General features: G+C 49.7%; 8 protein-coding genes across 8 annotated transcripts; 4 read left to right on the top strand and 4 right to left on the bottom strand.

Moving 5' to 3' along the window:
* Positions 1 to 106: 106 nt before the first annotated feature.
* Positions 107 to 2,240, bottom strand: BDQ94DRAFT_154074 (NADH-quinone oxidoreductase subunit D). The gene is made up of 3 exons (XM_026768249.1): positions 1,376 to 2,240; positions 588 to 1,308; positions 107 to 526 (listed from the first exon to the last, which is right to left on the bottom strand). The coding sequence occupies exons 1-3, from the start codon at positions 2,045 to 2,047 to the stop codon at positions 489 to 491; spliced, it is 1,431 nt and encodes a 476-aa protein (XP_026620408.1). The 5' UTR covers positions 2,048 to 2,240; the 3' UTR covers positions 107 to 488.
* On the top strand, positions 2,217 to 3,903 carry BDQ94DRAFT_117488 (DNA-directed RNA polymerase core subunit RPC40). The gene is made up of 3 exons (XM_026763703.1): positions 2,217 to 2,522; positions 2,599 to 2,703; positions 2,801 to 3,903. The coding sequence occupies exons 1-3, from the start codon at positions 2,478 to 2,480 to the stop codon at positions 3,770 to 3,772; spliced, it is 1,122 nt and encodes a 373-aa protein (XP_026620407.1). The 5' UTR covers positions 2,217 to 2,477; the 3' UTR covers positions 3,773 to 3,903.
* BDQ94DRAFT_117484 (NEDD8-activating protein UBA3) lies at positions 3,904 to 5,790 on the bottom strand. Its single transcript, XM_026763702.1, has 6 exons — positions 5,537 to 5,790; positions 5,388 to 5,489; positions 5,330 to 5,335; positions 5,186 to 5,265; positions 4,841 to 5,137; positions 3,904 to 4,786 (listed from the first exon to the last, which is right to left on the bottom strand). Exons 1-6 carry the CDS (start codon positions 5,563 to 5,565, stop codon positions 4,035 to 4,037), a joined length of 1,266 nt encoding a protein of 421 aa, XP_026620406.1. The 5' UTR covers positions 5,566 to 5,790; the 3' UTR covers positions 3,904 to 4,034.
* A 134-nt stretch (positions 5,791 to 5,924) lies between these two features.
* On the top strand, positions 5,925 to 9,255 carry BDQ94DRAFT_184961 (telomere length regulation TEL2 family protein). Its single transcript, XM_026774765.1, has 6 exons — positions 5,925 to 6,813; positions 6,868 to 7,215; positions 7,268 to 7,354; positions 7,405 to 7,942; positions 7,991 to 8,707; positions 8,763 to 9,255. Exons 1-6 carry the CDS (start codon positions 5,946 to 5,948, stop codon positions 9,223 to 9,225), a joined length of 3,021 nt encoding a protein of 1,006 aa, XP_026620405.1. The 5' UTR covers positions 5,925 to 5,945; the 3' UTR covers positions 9,226 to 9,255.
* A 1,497-nt stretch (positions 9,256 to 10,752) lies between these two features.
* On the top strand, positions 10,753 to 11,471 carry BDQ94DRAFT_154068 (uncharacterized protein). The gene has a single exon (XM_026768248.1). It carries the CDS (start codon positions 10,831 to 10,833, stop codon positions 11,167 to 11,169), a length of 339 nt encoding a protein of 112 aa, XP_026620404.1. The 5' UTR covers positions 10,753 to 10,830; the 3' UTR covers positions 11,170 to 11,471.
* A 24-nt stretch (positions 11,472 to 11,495) lies between these two features.
* On the bottom strand, positions 11,496 to 13,039 carry BDQ94DRAFT_117465 (C2H2-type zinc finger protein). The gene is made up of 3 exons (XM_026763701.1): positions 12,487 to 13,039; positions 11,913 to 12,400; positions 11,496 to 11,851 (listed from the first exon to the last, which is right to left on the bottom strand). Exons 1-3 carry the CDS (start codon positions 12,957 to 12,959, stop codon positions 11,733 to 11,735), a joined length of 1,080 nt encoding a protein of 359 aa, XP_026620403.1. The 5' UTR covers positions 12,960 to 13,039; the 3' UTR covers positions 11,496 to 11,732.
* A 1,663-nt stretch (positions 13,040 to 14,702) lies between these two features.
* On the bottom strand, positions 14,703 to 15,231 carry BDQ94DRAFT_154066 (uncharacterized protein). The gene is made up of 2 exons (XM_026768247.1): positions 14,817 to 15,231; positions 14,703 to 14,757 (listed from the first exon to the last, which is right to left on the bottom strand). The coding sequence occupies exons 1-2, from the start codon at positions 15,073 to 15,075 to the stop codon at positions 14,747 to 14,749; spliced, it is 270 nt and encodes an 89-aa protein (XP_026620402.1). The 5' UTR covers positions 15,076 to 15,231; the 3' UTR covers positions 14,703 to 14,746.
* Positions 15,232 to 17,321: 2,090 nt separating this feature from the next.
* On the top strand, positions 17,322 to 17,957 carry BDQ94DRAFT_154064 (uncharacterized protein; the record flags this gene model as incomplete). The annotated part of the gene is made up of 1 exon (XM_026768246.1): positions 17,322 to 17,957. A coding segment is annotated over exon 1 (287 nt), but the record flags the coding sequence as incomplete, so codon positions are not given.
* Positions 17,958 to 20,054: the final 2,097 nt, after the last annotated feature.

The raw sequence follows: 20,054 nt of genomic DNA, 5'->3' as shown, positions 1-20,054 counted from the left end.
AACAGTCAAATTTGAATACGTTCACAAGACACAATTCACTTTCCACAAACTACTACTACTACTACTACTACTACTACTACTACTACTACTACTACTACTACTCCAATCTAATCCAAATCGTAGTCGATGTTTTGATCACTATACACAGGGTTTATGGAAGAGAACAAGGAGAAAAAGAAAGGGGACGGACAGACACAGTCGATGGAAGCAGCATCAGCGACACAGACAAAGGAAAAAGTCAACGCCATGAAAAAAAGCAAGCAAAGGACATTGGTACAGCAGGCTGGACCTGGATTTGGAGATCGCCATGGCCAAGGGGACCTGTTACACAACTCGCACAAGCCGAATGATGGTAATAATAGAGACAATTAATCTTTCTCTTGGTATATCTGCAACTTCTAATCGAGATTTTGGCACCAATAAATCAGGGTCATGTGTCTTGAGCTGTTATACAGGTCTTCGTTGGAATCAGACGGTCCCATCCTTTTCTACCGGTCAACCTCACCGAACACAAGATCCATTGTTCCTGAAAAGATATGTGTTAGCTTGCAGTTAGTGCGAAAAGGGGCAGTCTGGGTATAGCTTACCGATAATAGCGACAGCATCGGCCAGAAGGTGGCCACGAGACACTTGGTCGAAACCACCCAAGTGAGCAAATCCAGGAGCACGGATCTTGCAGCGGTAGGGTCTCTCGCTACCGTCACTGACCAGGAACACACCCATCTCACCCTTGGGGGCCTCAATGGCGGAGTAGGTCTCACCCGGGGGAACGGCGTAACCCTTGGTGAACAGAAGGAAGTGGTGGATCAGGGCCTCCATGTTCTCCTTCATGGCCGCACGGGGAGGAGGAGAGATCTTGTAGTCCTCAACGCGGACAGGACCAGCGGGCATCTGGTTCAGGCACTGGTGGATGATGCGGAGGGACTGGCGGAATTCCTCCATACGGCAGAGATAACGGTCGTAGCAGTCACCGTTGACACCGACGGGCACGTCGAACTCAACCTGGTCGTAGGCATCGTAAGGCTGGGACTTACGGATATCCCAGGGGACACCGGAACCACGCAGCATGACACCAGTGAAACTCATGTTGAGAGCATCGGCAGCCTTGACGACACCAACACCCTGGGTTCTGGCCTTCCAGATACGGTTATCCGTGAGCAGTTCCTCGGTCTCGTCAATGCGGTCACCGAACTGAGTAGCCCACTGGTAGATATCGTCGAGGAGACCAAGGGGCAGATCTTGAGACACACCACCAGGGCGGACGTAGGCAGCGTGGAGACGGGCACCGGAGACACGCTCGTAGAATTCCTAATTGAGAGGACTCGTGTCAGTCATTGCGGCTCGCATACAGCTCAGCATGCCAGAAAACACCTACCATGAGCTTCTCACGCTCCTCGAAACCCCACAGGAAAGGTGTCAGAGCACCAACATCCATCGCGTGGGAAAGGACGGACATGAGGTGGTTCAGAATGCGTGTCATCTCACCGAACAGTGTCCGGATGTACTTGGCTCTCTCAGGGATCTCAATGTTCAGCAGCTTCTCAACAGCCAGGGAGAAGCACTGCTCGTTGGTCATCATGGAGACGTAATCCAATCGGTCGAAGTACGGCAGGGCTTGCATGTAGGACTTGTATTCGATCAACTTCTCGGTACCACGGTGAAGCAGACCGACGTGGGGATCGGCGCGGACGATCTCTTCACCATTGAGCTCCAGAATCAAACGCAACACACCGTGAGCAGCAGGATGCTGGGGACCGAAGTTGACAGTGTAATGGCGGATCTTGCGGCCGGCTCCAGAGTCCTCGGACTCGAGGGCGGCGCCCACATCAGCCTCCGAAGGGCCCTCCTTGTTGGCCAGAGATGTGAAAGTCGGGTCGGCCGGGATGAGACGGGTGGCCTGGTAGCTGGTGGGCTCTGCGTACCGGCGAGGCAGCGACGTCGAAATCGTCCGGGATCTGGGGATAGCAGTGTTTCTGGAGAAGCTCGACGGGCGGAGGCAGAGCCTTTTGGGCGCGCTGCCCGCCAGGCGAGTGAAGGAAGCAGCCATTCGGGAGAGCGGGGAGTGAGGATGAGGGTGAAGTGAGGCGGAGAGCCCTCAATCCAGACGCAATTGGGTTGGAAGGAGGGGGAATTGGCGGGGATTGGAAGCGATGCGGACTGACGCTTGCTCCTCGTTGGATGAGGTTGCGCTTTCCAGGCGAGATACAATTTGGGCAGTCACGTGAGAGGAGCTTATGGTCATCAGCCCGTCTCTGGTTGGTCTGCCGTTGGCCGTCTATAACTCCCGCCACTAGTGCCAATTCCTGCCTAAACTGCTGGGTGTGTTATAACCAACCATCTTTCCGCCTTTGCGGCCTGCAGAATTTCAAGAAAATACTGCCGCTTCCGCCAAAGAACTTTTCGCAGTTGCTCCCTCCACTTCGTCTGTCCCTCTTCCTCCTCCAATTTTCCCCGCGGCATATACATTCTCGTCCATCATGGCGCCTCTCGTTCCCTCGCAGGAGGAGCTTGATCGCAGAAGGGTATGTTCCCTCTTCCGACCGTGGCTTCTTCTCTCTCTCTTTCGTCCTTCATCATACTGACTGCATTGACTTCCAGATCGTCGACATCAACCCAGAGACCGTCTCCAACATCCCCTCCACAGATTTTCCTGGTCACTGGCCCGGCGAGTCGCACGAATGGTCCCTCGAAAAGTTCAAGAATGTACGTTGGTAGTACTCAAGTGTCCGCGCTCAATTGCCCCTCCTCCCAGTCAAGCTTCATCAGCTTTACGCTCACACATCTTTTTTTTCGCGAACAGGATCTCAAGATCGACTTCCACCGCAACGAGCGATTCGAATCCTCCTTCTCTCTCATCGGAGTCGACGCCTCCATTGCCAATGCCTTCCGTCGCATTCTCATGGCTGAGGTGCCCAGCATCGCCATCGAATACGTCTTCGTCCACAACAACACCTCTGTCATTCAGGATGAGGTTCTCGCACAACGTCTGGGTCTGATTCCCCTCAAGGGTTCCGTGGAGGGCATCAACTGGATGCGCTGGTTCAAGAAGCCTACCGACGACGATCCCAATGGCAGCAGTCCCGCCGATTACAACACCATCGTCTTGCGCTTGGACGTCGAATGTACCAAGAACCCCAACGCGGATCCCGAGGAGACTGACCCCCGCAAACTCTACAAGAATGCGCACGTCTACGCCAAAGATATCACATTCCACCCCGTCGGTCGCCAGGAACAGTTCTTTGCTGGCGATGACGCAATTCAGCCCGTCAACCCGGACATCCTGGTCGCCAAGCTTCGCCCCGGTCAGGCGATTGAAATGGAACTTCACTGTATCAAGGGTATCGGTGCCGACCATGCCAAGTTCTCCCCTGTCGCCACGGCCACCTACCGTCTACTACCCGACATCAAGATCCTCCGCCCCATCATCGGTGACGATGCCAAGAAGTTCGCCAAGTGCTTCCCCAGCGGTGTCATTGGCCTCGAGAAGGTCACTCGTGAGGAGGCTAAGCAGAAGGACAGCGGATATGAGGGCCACGAGGGCGAATTGAAGGCCGTTGTTGTGGATCCCTTCAAGGATACCGTCAGCAGAGAGTGTCTGAGACACGAGGAGTTCCAGGGCAAGGTCAAGCTCGGTCGCGTCCGCGACCACTTCATCTTCAACATCGAGAGTGTTGGCCAATTCGAAAGCGACACCCTCTTCCTGGAGAGCGTCAAGGTCCTGAAGCTGAAATGCGCAAGATGGAAGCGCGGCTTGACGGACCTTATGCGCTAAGTCAAAGCCATTTGGCTCCGCCTTCCGTGAAAAATGATTCAAAGCTATATAATGCATTGGCCTGGCGTTGGATTGTCTTGTTGATTTTGTACATTTTACGAAAAGTTGGTGACAACCTTCTTTACACTTGTTGGGAGTCTGGACTGGGATCTTTTTGTGATAGAAAAAGCAGATTTGACTTCCTAGGTCTTGAACATGATCATCAGAGCATCAGCGATTCTTCGTAACGTGTAGTTGCAGGTCCATCTCAGGGGCCCTCTGTCTATTGAAACGCCAGTCGGAAGCGGAAATCGATGATATACGCCGGGTCACTGACTGCAATTTCCTGACCGTCTTCGATCAGGTCTTTCAGCTTGAGCTTCAGATTAGCGCGAGTCTGTTCCTCCAACTGCGGCGGGAACCGTTGGTAGAGTGTCTTCTCCTCCGTCCTCATACTAGGCTTCTTCAGCTGAGCCTCGGGCCGTTCTCCAAGGGTTTCGATGAATTCTTCGAGCGTCATATTCGGGTTCACAGTCAATTTGCGTGCCAGATTTCCGCACACCGGGCAGTCTGGCTTCTTCTCCGCCTCGAAGGTATAAGTGTACACGCCCTCTTCGCCCGCATACATCATATAGTTCTCAAGGTAAGGGTTGCAAGATGTGGCAATCTTCAATGCCTCGGAGGTAGTCGCGGCTGCGATCACGGCATTGGTTGAGGCAATAGCTGGAATAATGTTTTTGACGACTCCCTGAGTCATCTGGAAAGTGACGCCGGGGATATTAAACTGCTTCGCCCGCTCCAGAGCAGCATTGTAGACCCAGCCAATGTGCTCCATGTCGTCACTATCAAATGCGTCATCTTTGCGCTGTTCCTGCCAGGCGATCTGATGAGCCCATTCGATGCAGTGTTGAGGCTGGCGCGGAATGGTTGCGATGGTACAAAGAGGGACGGCCGGTCGCGGCGCGTGCATGTCAAGCTGACACTCGATACAAGAGGAAAGCGTGGGTAGAATTACACGCGCCTGTCCCTTGAATCCTGTTATCGGTTAGCTGTGTTTATTTCCCCTCCAGCATGAGTGAGCAAATATACCTTCTGTTCCGCCATCGATGAGCGGCTTCAGACTTTCTGGATCCTCGAAATCAACCATTCCGACCAGGGTCGAGTTAATCCATCGTCTGGCTTCGATGCTATCAAGACCACAGACGATGATCTTGAATTGCATGTAGTAATCTTCGTCTTTGTCCTGAATCTTTCCTACATAGGGAGTGATCTTAACTCCCTTGACTCGTCTTTCTACAAAGGCAGCAGCAACCTCAGCTTTGGGCTTGCCTATGTCTGACTGGCGAAATAGAAACTGTCTGTTTAGGTTGGAAATATCGATCGTATCTGCCTGTGTTAGTCAGTTGTTGTGTTTGCGAGTTAGGAAGGACCTACCCATGTCAATGACGTGAATGTCTTTGAAACCTGATAATGCCAGGTTCTTGAGTATTTCACATCCTAGACCTCCAGCTCCTCTGTAAGCAGTGCTTGGTTATTATCTATTGAACCTTTAAGGGAGTAAGAATCGCCTTGACTAACATGACTCTGTAGTTCTGTTAGCGAGCATGACGGCATTATCACGGTCGTAGAAACGCACAGAATTTTCGATGACTCTAAAGCACTTATCGTCTCTTGCCCAGGGACCCAATCTTCATCGCTGAAGGGTCCAGACTTAGTCAGGACGCTGTATAGATGTTTCCTGGTGATATGAGCAGCTGCTGCTAACGGGTGAAGAAGCCATCTCACCATCGCTGAGGCGCACCTGTAGCTGCCATTTTCCGATTATGTTGTCTAGGTTAGATAGGTCGCTAGTTATTTGCCTCTACTCAAGCTCTTGTTGCATAAGCAAGTGTCTCTTGCCTCCGAGCTGCACTTATTATGAGCTCCTGCGCCAGTTTAGATAATCTGGTGTCGGAGATGTAAGCAAAATACTAGCTCCAGAGCCAAGAGCTACGTTGCTATAGATTTCGAGATTTCAAGTTGTAGACAGTGTGGAGGTGATGATGGGATGATGAGGATGGTGAGCTCCAATGGTCGTTAGATCGATACAGCACCGCCCCACGTGACCCCTCCGCGCCATACAATTTCCTCCAACTTCCACAACTTGATCCTCCTTTCCTCGCAACTGTTACGAGGATAATGCCACATTTGTAAAATGGATGGTCTACTTACGGCCGTTAAGACGGTCAAGCACAGCCAGCAGCCCGTCTTGTCGGCTGCTGCCGAGGGAATATATCCAGCCACCACATCCAACGGCTCTGAGCACCGGTCCAGAGCCGATCTCCCCGGGGACGCAACATCCTCAGACCATATCTTGGCCGTTTTGAAGGCAAAACCCGACGAGCACGAACTCGCTCAGGCTCTAGCCATACTAGATCCATCAAATAAGACAGCATCCCCTACCGGTTTTGATATACGGGTCCCGCGCCCAGTAACAGCGCAAATTCTCAATGTTCTGGTTAGTATTACAGTTCCGGATCATTGGGGGGCTCTTGGGCCACAATCCCAAAGTCCAAAATCAGGTAATACGAAGCTACGAGCTGCTCTTCTGAGATGTCTCAGCAGTGTTGCGGGAATCAGTTGCCTGGTGACCCAGCTCCGTTCTCTCATAGCTGCGTCCCGTTCATCGGCTGAGCAAGCCAAATCATCCGGTCATAAGATACAGATTAGAGATACACTTGCGGTTATTTCCGCCTTGCTGGAGCCGAGTGACTTTGCGTTTCGCCTATACACTGACATGGATGATTTGTACAGCAATGCGACACAGAAGCAAGTGGCTTGGAGGGAATTGCTCTCAATACTTGCTGCCAGTAAAGTTTTGTCGACGGCGGCGGAAGCGCTTACTCTGATATCTGGGCTTGACGGGCTTTCCACAATCTCATGGATTGGGGAAGGCTCAAAGTACGCCACCTGGCTAGGTTCCAACATCTTCTATATGTCTTCGAAGACTGCTCTCGGTGATGAAGAGGCATGGAAAGCTGTGGCTCTTTTGACTGGGAGGTCGCTAAGCTTGGGCTATACAGGTATTTAAGGACGCCTCCGCTGATAGGCTTGGTAGGCTAAGCATAATGATGCAGATCAGGTGGTCAAAGAAATATATACTGGACTTCTTGTTCAGCGAGCACTTTCTGAACAGTACAGCTCGCTTTTTGACCGTCTCCGGCCAACGGAGCAGCTAGCACTGCTCGAAGCTGTCTTTCGAGATCTCGAGAAGAGGCAGTTCTCAGGTGAAATACCTGGCGACAGTGCCAGCAACACCTCGGGACAAGTGGTTAGTAGTGTAGCAGCTCTCTGCTCAATTGCCGTATCAAAACGGTCAGATCTGCAAGGTCAGATTATAGACTGGCTCTCAAAAGGCCAAGGTGGTTCGATACATTCATTGGGGCTGCGTCGTGCTCTAGTGGCTATACTGGCACAGCAAGAAGGTGAGACTAAGCCTGCTTAACAATGTTTTCCTGCTGACACGGATCGCATTAGACTCGATCAATACTCTTCTTAGTAAGAGTCTAGATCAATCAGGCGACAAGTTCTACATTCAGCACGCTCCCATTAGGTGTCAAGAAGGTACAATATCCATACATTACATATAGGAGGTAGGCACTGACCTCTCTCAGCCAATGCCCAAGTTGTTCTTCTCGCTGCGGGATACCTCCAACGACTTGATCCTGCAGCAATGATGTTCATTGGTCGCACTGGAATCTTTCTGAACACTGTCTCAAACCGCCTGGCGGCATCTTCACCCAGAGCTCGGTTCCTCGGTATGCTGATTGGAACTACAATTTCGCAGCTCATCGAGCAACAGGGCAAAGGGATGAGGTTTGATCTCGAGGAGATGGAGAGTGATGAGGCACATTGGTACTTGGACCTTGCCAAACTACACGATACCGTTGGGTCTATTGAATCCATTGAAACGCTTAGAGGGCCTGCGACAAGACCAACCGAGAAGCGTAGCAAGAATCAAACATCTGGGACCGATACGCCAAAGAAAGACACCAGAAGAGCAAAGATTGTCGCCATAGAAGAGATCAATGATTCGGATCATGACGACGACGAAGACGAAGATCTCATCCCATATGAAAAGCCCGATGAAGATCCCTCAGATTCTGATGATGACCCAACATTGGTTCAACGCAACAAACCTACCGCACCAGTGTATGTCACAACACTAGCCGTAACCATATGATCACTAACATGAGTTAGGTATATCCGCGACCTGATAACCTACCTACGCGACACTGAGAATGTAGAGCGCTACGAATTGGCTGTTGCTACCGCCCCTAGCCTGATCCGACGCAAGACTGGCTTTGGAACAGAGCTTGCTGAGAATATAGAAGAATTGGCACTTGTCGTCGTGGGCTTACAGGAGCATGGAAAGATCCCCAAATTCCAGGAAATTCAACTTCAAAGTATGATCGCATTGATCGTATCTCAACCTCTTAAGATGGGCCACTGGTTCTCGGCCATATTCTTCGATGGAGACCTATCTCAACCACAGCGCTCTACAATTCTTACAGCCCTAGGCCTGGGTGCTCGCGAACTCGGCGGAAATGGCGAAGCAGACGCTAAAGCACTAGGTCTACCACGCGTATCCGACGCTTCGTTCCCGTCTAAGAAGCTCCCTGGCAACCTCGAAGCCTTGTATCAGCCAGAGACCCAATCGCCCATCGCAAGCCTAACCAAGCAATTATCACGCGCCTCGCTCGAACCATTGGCTGCCCAGGCCTCAGACTCGCTATCAGGGCCCAATGCACTGAAGGTCCGCACATTCTCCTCACGTATGGAAGTCGAAAAGAAACGTCAGCAACGTGAGGCACAGAGACAGAAGTCCACCGCAAAAGATCTATACAGGGTCCTTGCGGATGGGTTCTTCTATCCTCTGAAGGGTCGTTTCGAAATGATGATCATGCAATTTTCGTCGTAAGTTTTTCCTTCCTCCAAATCTTTCGCCAAGCCATCATCACTAATAAACCAGTTCCACCGCTCCCTCCTACAATCCCTTCTACGCTCCGCATCTCCTCGGTCTCTTCATTCAAACTCTCACTCTCATCCTCTCAACAATGGGCCCCCACACGCCCTATCTTGCAGCCGTCACGCACGAAACATTGACATTCCTGCTCTCGCTCCATGCACGCCCCATATCAGACGATCCAGGCATCTTGTCCTCGCTTCTATCCCTCTTCCTCGCAGCTGTAGATCTGAACATCGCCTCCGGAACATCCGGAGAAGAGCGCCTGGTCACCGAATTTGCCACGCAGGTCATGGAGCTACGAGAGTGGGTAGGAGAGATATTCGATCGGACGCCACCGGTCCAAGACACAAGTGATCCACGAGAACAGGTGCGGACATTAGCCGCAGGAGTCATGGTAAAGCTGGGAGAGGTGATAGAGAGATACCAGGGACGGCTGATGGGTGTGAATTCGGGATTCAGATACTAGTTGTAAATAAACAGCCCCAAATAGTCATACAACAATCATATTCTGATATAGATCCATCAAGATCATGAACAATCCACGCCGGTACCCGCGACATGAGAAATATGTCAGCAGAGCTCGCACAATGATCAGAACTGGCAGCTGTGCTTCACCGTCAGCTTTATCTCGTATAAAAATTCGGAGCGTAGCGCAACTAACTGTCACGGTAGGACAGCAAGACCATGTAATAATAGCTATCGCGTGTCGAACATACAGGCTCTCTAGCTATGTTTGTGGGTATGAGACTCAATTTCTAAATAACGAAGACGCAGTTCTAGAGGATCGGTTGGTAAGCTTCATGACAATTCTGCCGAATCTAGATATCAGTACCATCCTCACAGCGGAGCTTCTCGTCTGCAATTCATGTGTATTATTGGCTCTCCCCGACTTTGGTAGGGCAAAGAGAACCTACTAAGTCTCTGTGTGGATGCATAGAGATGAGGAGCAGGTCAATATGACTAGACTGCAAGTCCTCCTGGAGATGCACACCCCCGGTGTACTGTCTGTTTACATCTATAGATACAGCGTAGAATAAGATGCAATGTCAGAAAGGCTCAAGGCACGCTCAACACGAAGACGGAACGGTATGATGCCACAACGCCGAATTATACTACCGGGGCGGCGACCTGCCGTGTGGCTGGATACTGCGAGTTTTGCTGACGATTATATTCGAATATGGCAAGATACCTCTGATTTGAGCTGAGCATGAATATAGAATAGTTAGTAAATCCTGCAGGTTTATGCAGAATCCTCAGAGCGAGACCACTTCTCTAATACCCCGGCCCGGCGAGCGACCTGTTACACCACCACCAAACCCGTCAAGATCAACTTTCCCCTGGCACATATCGGAGAATATACATATTATACATATCCAACTAAGGCTGCTCGCTCAACATTTCCATCACGAATTTACTAGCAGGATAAAGATAATCCCGGTATCGCAGCGTCGACACAAAACACATCGGAAGAAGTGTGTGTGTGTGTGCGCGACGTCTGACTCGAGAGCAGCGGCAATTGCTTTGGGGTGATCTTGTCGGCATCACAGGTCCATCATCGAGAAACGTAGTTGACTTGTAATAGACCAACAGCAATATGGAAATAGAAACAGATACCGATAATCGTCCGTTCGGAATATCCGAGAATTGATTGACAGACGGACATTCGGACGATGCGGAGAAAGTCGGGGGTGACCCTTGCTTGGGCCCCCAAGGCACAGATGCTTTAGCTTCCGGTTCAGCTCCCTCAAGTCCCAGGGAAGAAGGTACGCCGATGGATGGACGCAAGCAGGCAAGCAAGCAAGGGTCTTAGCTTACCTGCTGCACGGAGAAGGATTTCGTACTTCTAGGGCAACGTAGATGGATCCATCTCCCGTGAAGGCTGTACAGGTCGGGCGCGTGCGGACCAGGAATCACTGTCACTGAGCATTGAAGACTGATTCGAAAGAAGAAAAAAAAGTACAGAGATAACGATAGCGTCACTCTACAAGGAACCCCGGGGGTGCATTTCAAGCATCTTGATTAGACAATAAGGTATATAGTAGCGACCGTGGTGACACCGTGGGTGTCTTGTATGCTCCAAACAAGTTTAACCGTGGCAAACAAATCAGCCTGCATTTCCCAGCCCATGCTCCGCCCAATTGCAACGGGTATCAGCCCTGCACTCGCCAACGCGAGTGCACCTCCTTATAGCAATTTATCCCAGCAGAAAATCAAACCCAACTCAGATCAACGGCCCATGCTAATTCCCGATAACAAATCATCTGCGGCACCGCAAGGAAAAGGTCAAGTAACCGGATGGAAACAAACACAAGGAAAAAAAGGGGGGAGAGAAGAAAGGAAATATTCTAGATCGTGGAAGAAAAAGGACATGAGAAAAAAAAGGCCTGCTGCGTATAATTCCGATTTGTAATCGTGTCACGGAAACGCAGGAAAAAGAAGTGAATCATCAAGAACCAAACCCCAGCTGGTATCTGAGCAGAAAAAGCCATGCCGAACAGAAAAGGAAATCAAACAACATCGGACCAACTCCCTAGTCTAGCGAGAGATAAGAAGGAAATGGGTAATCAAAACCAAAAAGGAAAAACCAAATCACCAACCAGCAAAACAACCGGTACCTCTATGGTCATAAACTTGGGTAATAAAGACATCACTAGCAACCCTCCGAGCCGTTGTACCGTGTCTTGCCTGTCCAGGGGAATCTGAGAAAAAAAAAAAAAAAAAAAAAAAAAAAAAACAAAGGAAACAAAGGAAATGGGGTATCGTTTCTCTGCCACACTGGCCGAGACGGAAAGAGGAAGAAAAGTAGTAGAAGAGGAATCGAAGCTGTTGTACAAAACACCGAACCCGATTCAGGAGTGAGACGTCGCACAATGTGTTGCGATGCGTCTCAGGATCGTAGTCCGCTGTTCCTCCGCCCCGTTAAGGTGGCGTTAAGGGGGAGGCATTCGAGACTGAAAGGAAGAGTGGCTTGATTTACTCTTCGTCTTCGCCCGAAGCACCTTCCTTTTCTCCTTTGTGGACCTTCTTGTGCCGCCGCAGGTTAGAGACGACCGAGAAATGACGGCCACAGCCTTCCACGTCACATGCGAATGCTAGATTCCCGACTATTAGTATCACAGACCACTACTAAAAGAGACTCGTTCTGGAACTTACGTTTTTCACCAGTGTGACTGTACATATGGGTCTGAAGAGACGACGGGCGGGTAAACCGCTTGTCGCACACCTTGCACTTGTGCTTCTTCTGGGTGTTGGACGGCATCTTGGAGCTAAACTGGCTCATCATCGACTGGGGTCCCGGAGGCGCACTTCCCGTCAACAGGTTCGACGGGCGAGGCAGCGTCCGCGACAGGTGGCCGTTCTCGTAAGATTCCGAGGTAGTAGAGCTGTAGTCAGTCACAGAGGACTCCACAGATGCGACAGAGGCGGAATAGTAGGGGTAGTTTCCGCCGGAAGAGATCGACGATCCAGAAGAGTGTGTCGAGGGGAAACCGTAAGAGTCACCCGAGCCTCGCGAGCTGCGAGGGCCGTAGATATTGCGAGGTGTCATATCCTGGCTGAGCGCGACCATTCCGCGGCTGGCATCAAGAGCATCTCCGAATGTTGGGGCGGAAGGGGGTTGCGATTGACCGACGCGAGCATCACTACACAAGATCAAAAAAAATGAATGTAAGCATATTTCCCTCCATATACACACCGCTGAAAGCTTCAGATCATGAGGTAAACTTACGCATGAGATATCCGACGGTCCTGGTGTTGGTGCATAGACGGAGCGTAGCTAAGCGGGGCGTAGCTCGCAGGCGCGAAGCTGGTCATGGGCGAGGCGGTGGTGTAGGCCGGAGCTTGATCAAAAGAAGTGCGCGGCATGTCGTGCGACAAACCCATCATCTCCGGTCCGGGGTAACTCGAAGCAGTAGCAGTAGGATAGTTGCTCCCGGCGACCATCGAGGGAGCGGAAACGGGAATACTCGAGTATGGCATAGACATCGGTGGGCGGCTCACTTCCTCCTGCTTAACATGGCTGAGGCCAATCTGGCTGGGTCCCATGGAAGTCGCGTAGACCGGGGGAGTGGAATGGGACGAAGTTTGAGCGGTCCATGGGTCGGTGAACTGCGGAGCGCTGTGGTGCATGTTGTGTTGATACACGTTATCGAAGCCCATCCCGCCGTATTGGCGGTTCTGGTTCTCAATGACCATCGTCATGGAGGATAGTTGGTTTATCGCGTGGATTTGAATTTAAAAAAAGAAGTGAGACAAGAAAGATAATTTAACGACGTGGTCGACGTTGGGGGCACGAGATCACGGCGCAAAGATATCCCTGGGAAAATGCAGGAACCAAAACACAGGATTTCCCCGCGAAAGGTCAAGAAGGGAATTGCGCGGGTGAACTGGAATGGTAGAAGGTGGGGAGGAGCAGAAGAATGGAAGGGGGTGGGAGAGAGAAAAATAGATTCGCGAGGATGATCAACAAGGAGGATGGGAGGAGCAGATGAATTGATCCGCGCAAAATGTATAGAGGAACGGAAGGCGCAGAATGCAAGTGTAGGACAAGCTTCGAGGATGATGGAGAGGCGCAAAGTAAAATAGTTTCCTGAGGGCAGTAGCCAGGGAAATAAGTAGAGAAGAAAGAGTAGAAGAGAGCCAGGTCAGCTCGAGGTAGAAAAACAATCCAGAAATCCCTTGAAGGTGAGAACCCGACAGTCAGGAAGAAGGAAAGACAAGACAGTCTGGGGAAGGGCCCCGAAGGGGATCGGCGAAGCTTATGAACAAATACAGGATCTCAGCATGAGGATGGACCGCAGGGACGAAGGGAAGCCCTGGCGTTGCCGTGTTGGTGATGGCCTAGTGCCACTGACGACGTCCCGTCGGGGACGGTTGCAGATCGTTACTTTGGGCCGCTTAGGCTTCGAAACGGCGCCAGTGTTAAAAAAAAAAAAAAAAAAAAAAAAAAAAAAAAAAAAAAAAGAAAAGAAAAAGAAAAAGAAAAAAGCAAAAAACGAGAGGAATTGCTTAGTGGCAGTGGAAATCTCCAAATGGGAACCAGTTCCTCGGGTGACTCTCAAGGTTTTGGATGGGTCTTCTTTCTTTCCCTGGTTTAGATCGATTTTTATTTTATTATATTTTTTAATTTTATTATTTTTGTTATAATTATTATTTATTATTTTATGAGATTTCTTTTCTAGGAGAGAGAAGAGAGAGGGGAGAGAGAGAAAGAGTGTGTGTGAGAGGAGGAGGAGGGGGGTCTTTTTCTGAATTGAGCATTGCCCTTTTTTTTTTCCCTTTTTCTTTTCCTTTTCCTTTTCCCTTCCTGCATTTTTCTTTTTTGGCTTTTCCTCTCACTCAACTCTCACCATTTTTCCTTCCCTTCCCCTATTCATTTTCCTTTTATTTTTCCCTTTTTATTTTATTTTATTTATTTTCCTATTTTATTCTATTCTTTATTTTTTCTCATTCCCTCACTCCCACACCCCCATAGCCCCATTTCATTTTCCAGAAAATGAATTTCTAGGTCCTCCCCATCCCACCATTTGCTTCTTTTCTATTTTTGTGTTCACTTTCCTAATATGATCACCATAATCTAAGGGAAACGAAATGCATGGGTATCTAGTAGATAGATGAAATAACAATCGGACTGGGCGATACAAATCTTGCGTCATCTCCAGATTCAAGTGCTGCGAGACAAGACTAACTAACTAACTAACTAGCAATCGGACACTACTTGCTTACTTGTGTTTGATTTAATTCGAAATTGTAATATAATTCATACAGCAGCATTTAAGTAACGTAAAAAGGCTAAAACGCGCAGGGTGTGCGGAAAAGGGGACACCTGAAACTCCGCTGTTGAGCTGAGGCAAGCAGGCATGTATGTATGTATGTAAGTATGTATATGTATATTAATTACGAGGGACAAGGACTACTACTGCGATATACTTTGCTGGTTGCAGACAGTAAGTGACTATGTGTTTTGTAATATTAAGTATTATGTTATGTTAAGCAGGAAGTAAGTAGTTCTATCTAAGCAGCAACAATTATCTCGTTATTGACTAACTAACTATTTAGGAGGCGAACACGGGACGGCCACAAAAAAGAAACGAGCGTTGAGCCCAAAGTCAAAAGACCAAAAGGGCAAAAGCGAAAAGGAGAGATAGATAGTACTCCGTAGCAGACAACGCAAGTAGGGGAAGGGAGAGAGGGGTGTGAACAAAGTGTGGATTTTGGCGCAAAAGAAGAAAAAGGCAAATACAAGCAATAGGGATTCATGGAATGGCGTATGGAGTACGACAACTTCAGTCAGGCACAGGTACTCTTTCTCCTTCATGGTTAGCCACTGTGGAATATGGAGTGCCTACTCCATAATTTCTGTTTTATTTTATTTTCCTCTACTCTTCGTTCCGTGCACTCTCCATTTGTGGCAGTTTTTGGCGTGCGGGAATAATTCATCATATCCATAGGGGGGCGTGGGTGTGGAAGAGGTTACGGAGTACGGTGGGCTTGCGAGCCTACAGAGGAAGGCAAGTAAGTTGAACCTGGGTGAGGGAAGGTAGACTACGCCCAAAAAGGATTGAGAGTGTAAAGGGGGGCGGGGGGGGTGAAGAGAGAGGGAAGAACTGAATGGTGTAGTTTGTGCCGTGTCTATACAAAGTAGCGTGTCGGGAGGGGAGTGACCAGTGACCAAAAGAGAAAGGCGTGGGAGGAGGAGGGTAGACACGAAAATGGTGTGGATCAATGGGAAAAGAAAATAATGTGAAGCAGAAAAAAAAGAAAAAGAAAAAGGGAAACGGGAAAGATTGCAGGAGGGTAGGCAACGCCAAGAGTTAAGCTTAGATGCAGCGACCAAGGTTCGCCTTGAGCCCTTGAGAGTGTTTCAAGGTAGCGGGGAAGTGGCGGCAGATCACAAAGATACGTCAAAGGGTATACCCGTTCCGTGGGGGAGGAAGTCACTGGACGACTAGAGATAAAAAAGCTCCCAGGAATGGAGTGGGCCAAAAACCCCATCTGCTAGCCATGATTGACTGGCTGTCCCTTTTCCTTTTCTTTTGCCTTTTTGGATCTGGCAGGCCTTTTAGCAGGTACCTGGTTAGTACGCTGATGTGGTAATTCAAAAGCGCATTCTACTGCGATACCGGTAATGTTACCACAGGTACACCACCAGAACTGAAATGTCCTCCCGAAGAGAGGCGAAAGGTAAGAGAACAGACGGCACATGGAGGGGGTAAGTAAGAACCAAACGGCTGCCTCAAAACCACTCTGGTAAAGGAGAAAATAATAAGTGTTGCTTTCCGATTCCCATCCCACCCCTTAAAAGTTCTATATCACAGTCGGCAGCCAATGGTGGCATTCATAGGACGCCATTATGCAGTGGACATGTTGCGCAAGAAAGCAGCCAAGACCCAAGTCCAGAGAGTCCAAGCACGATGATTGGTGATTAATTCATCTGAGTCTAGTAAAGAAGTGGTAGAGTTGATGACTTGGCCGCCTGGGAACGCCGTAGCCGGAGGCCATAGGGCGGGCGGGCTGCAGGGCCTAGGAATCCCCGTAATACCACTACGCAGGAAAGGGATCCTGGTTGAGGCGGTATAGCAACGGGCGGCTCACTGCTGATGCTGGGAGATTCTTAGTACACACAGCAGTACACACAGGAAGTAAGTACCCTTTTGCAGGCAGCTGCACTATGGAGCACAACTCCATGCCTCTGCGCAGAGTTTCCATCGAATATTCTTCCTGTCGAAGGTATTGTTCGGATTCGTTTTTGCATGCATGGTCGGCGGTACAGCATTCGGCGCAAGGCCCAAATGTATCATGCGATGGGTGCACCGTGCGTTACAGAGAACAACCATCTATCGGAAAGATCGAAGAATGAAAGTTTGTTCACTTTGGTATTATTTTTGTGGCAGAAAGGTAGGCTCGTATTGCAGCTTTGTCCAACCAGTTCATGGTTCTTAGCCGATTACTATAGACCGGGATGGGACGTGATCCGGACTATAGGGCGAGGTCGTCATTTACTTTCTGTGGTCAGATATCTACCGTACATACTACATAACTAGCAAGCTCAACCCGCACTCTCATGCAAGTAGAGCAAATTAGATCGGACTAATCATCAACATTTGCTGCACAGTTTCAGCCATGATGCTGTAGGTGATGATATCGGGGAAGGGTTGCTGCGGAAAAAGGCAGAGACCCATGCAGGATGACGACATGGCTTTTCGATCGCAATTCAATTTGCGTTGGTCTGCAGAGTTGGAGCTCTCGCGTGTTAATATGGGGTCGGAGTCTGCCGTCATGAGGTATTTGCCTCTCTTGGTGCGGAGTCAACCACAATCCTCCTCCCCTCCTCGTAACCCGAGGGTGCGAATGATTCCGAGGAACGACTAGACTATTATCGAGGTAAGTAGACAAGCACCCGTGCTTGCATGAGATTGTGTGGATGCGAGGGATCGTTCTTCCCCTCATCTTGTTGGTAACAAGTAATATCCAACAAGCCCCGCCTGACGATGCGGAAGAGAGCACTTCCATTGAATTAGAGAAAACCACTAAACTCATCTCTACCAGACAATTCAGGGTCACGTCAACCTGATTCTTGGTTGTTTCCTTAAATAAAACAGCCAAGCTGACGACGATGATGGTGATACTCATGTAAGAACGTGATGACGATGAATCAATCTCTTGCGGTCGCAAGACCCTGCCATGGTAATTTTCCAAACATGACCTCCGCCTCAACAAAAAAAAAAATATAATATGAAGGTGCAACACCGGATATTTCCTCAGCCACTGGACTTGTGATCAATTTACTTTGTACTAAATTATATTTTTCCCCCCATGCCGCTTGGGATCTGAGCAACTCACCCAGAAGAGCACACTACCACACTACTGTAGATAGTAGTAAGATAATTAATGGAACCATCTCCGATTCAGATCGCGACCACGTTACCGGGATTGTATGGGCTGACCCGCCCGTCCTCGGTTCTGGCTGGGCTAGTGACATGGTACTGGAAACCAATTTCCATCCATTCCCATGGCTTCATGGTTCTGGGAACCCCCAGTTATCTTCTGCTCTGCTTTTGCTTCTCTGGGTTTAAACCCATCCATGCAACGAGACGAGAAACGGGGCAAGAGAGACCATGCTCGGGTCTTAGCTCCCCCCATCGTCCTCCATCGTCCTTTTATTCTTCTCCTCCTGAATGAGTGTGACTTGACTGACACTATTAGGATTAGGGATGGAAGTGGGTGGGTGGGCAAGAGGGAAGGAACCGTCTCTCACCGACGTCAGAGCGCGGGAACTGGGTAGGCCGCGCCCTACGCTAGCGGCACAGCTCGAGAAATTTGAACTCCGCTATAGGTCGGAAAAGGGAGGAGGATAGAACACATCACACGCAACATCCACATCAATCAACCAGGAGCAGAATGGGGCACACACACTCACTCGCTCTCTCACTCACCTGGAAAGTCTCCAATTGACAACAGCCAGGCGAGTACCATCATTGGTACGGAGATACACTAAGAGGAGAATGGTCTCGGTGGATGCGAGAGCAGCTGAAAGAGATGATTTGAGTTTATCCTAATAGTAGACAGAGAGGCTCGAGATTGATACTACTAGATAGCTAGTTACCTCCAACTCTTTGCTTTGTTGTTATTGTTATTGTTGGCTGGGGCCATGAGCGGCTGAACATAACACGCAGTAAGTGAGTAATCAACTACGGGAAAAATTAAAGAGAGAAAAACCCAAGAATAGCAATTGGTCAGGAAAAGCACTACCGACAATCATGCTTAATCTAACTGCCCAGGCCATTCCTTCCAAGAGGCTCATCTTAAATTTCCCAACATCATATACGAACTTACGAAGTGTACCAAACTACTTACTCTTACGCCGCGCCCCCCTTTCCAAACCGCACCATCTATAGAAACGTCAAGGTGGATGCCGGGGAGGAGGAGGGGGCGGTGGCCAGGACTCTTGACTGACGGACGCCCACTTTCTGCAACCGTTCGGCTGGGGCGTTTTCACTTTCATTGCTGTCCACAATCCTCCCCTCAGGGCCATGGTCTGTGGCCACTGGAGCCCGGGAGAGAAGCTGGTGAGGACCACCAAGGATCAATATGATAGGTACAGCTCATCACCTCTCGGGCTTAGCTTAACTTAAAGTTTCTTCCTGATCCCCCCAGGAGGGCAGGGTGGGACGCTTCGATTCGACGATAACAGGCTAATAGGCGAGGGTTGCAGGACTGAGCGACAGGGGAAAATAACTAGATAGACGCTGGTGGGTGACCACATGCATCGGGCCAAGATCGAGTCACTCGTCGTGCATGCCGACCATCGAAGATGGCTGCGCGAACCAGTTTAGGTCAGATCCCTGGGACGAGCTGAACGGGGACTGGACTAGACAATGGCTCTGGTAAGTCAGTAAGTACTAAGGTAGGGAAGGGGCTGTCGCGTGGTGCACACTCTTTGGTGACATCGTAGTCTACGGTACTACCAAGTTCTAAGTAGCTGGAAGAAACTCATTACTAAGGGACTGGAATTCGCAAAGGAGCTCAATGTAAGTATGGAGCAGTGGGAGTAAAAAAAGGGCCCAATTCCCATTGGCTCCTTAAGACCAACAACCACCACTCTCGTCATACCGGAAAGAGCAGGTGCAAGAACAGGTCCCCATTGCCAAAATGCCCCAATAGGGAGGGGCGGCTGGCCGAAAAGAAAAAGAAGAAAAGGAAAAAAAAGCGGCGACGGGAACGTGGGTCGGAGAAACCCACACCGTGGTTTTTGGCACGAGGCTGGCCATGCGGGCGACAAGAGGAGCCTTTCTTGAAAATCCTCACAAAAAGGTTCGAAAATCTCCAAAACGCTCAAAGTTCTGGGCCGTGGATCGATTCAATGGAGGAACCGCAAAAGAAACAAGGTTGGACCACACCTTTCACCAATCCGCCCATCCGCGCGCCGCCCCCCCTTGAACTAGCAGTTGATTTAGGGTGGATTCATCGCGGTTGGGGGATTCAATAGTAGTCCGTGGCTCCGTCTCAATCGGGACAAGTCTGGCTGACAGCGCCAGGCCAAGCTTCCCACTTTCGCCTCCCCAATTCTTCAGACTTGAGACGCAATTTGGACTTTTACGCAAAATGGCAAGTCGACAGGCGAAACTATGGGATGGAAACATGGTACCGGGACCTTCCAAGTGTCCCAGTGCGCAGGGTGTGGATTAGCCACTAAGGTTATGAGGCGTCTACTTTAAATGACCAACCGCATTAAGAGGCAATCAAATGTTAGCTTAGTAGTAGTAGTAGTAGTAGTAGTAGTAGTAGTAGTAGTAG

Source organism: Aspergillus welwitschiae (genome assembly GCF_003344945.1).
Source record: "Aspergillus welwitschiae strain CBS 139.54b unplaced genomic scaffold BDQ94scaffold_61, whole genome shotgun sequence".
In the NCBI taxonomy this organism is placed as follows: Eukaryota; Fungi; Ascomycota; class Eurotiomycetes; order Eurotiales; family Aspergillaceae; genus Aspergillus; species Aspergillus welwitschiae.
This window is presented reverse-complemented; position numbering and strand designations above follow the sequence as displayed.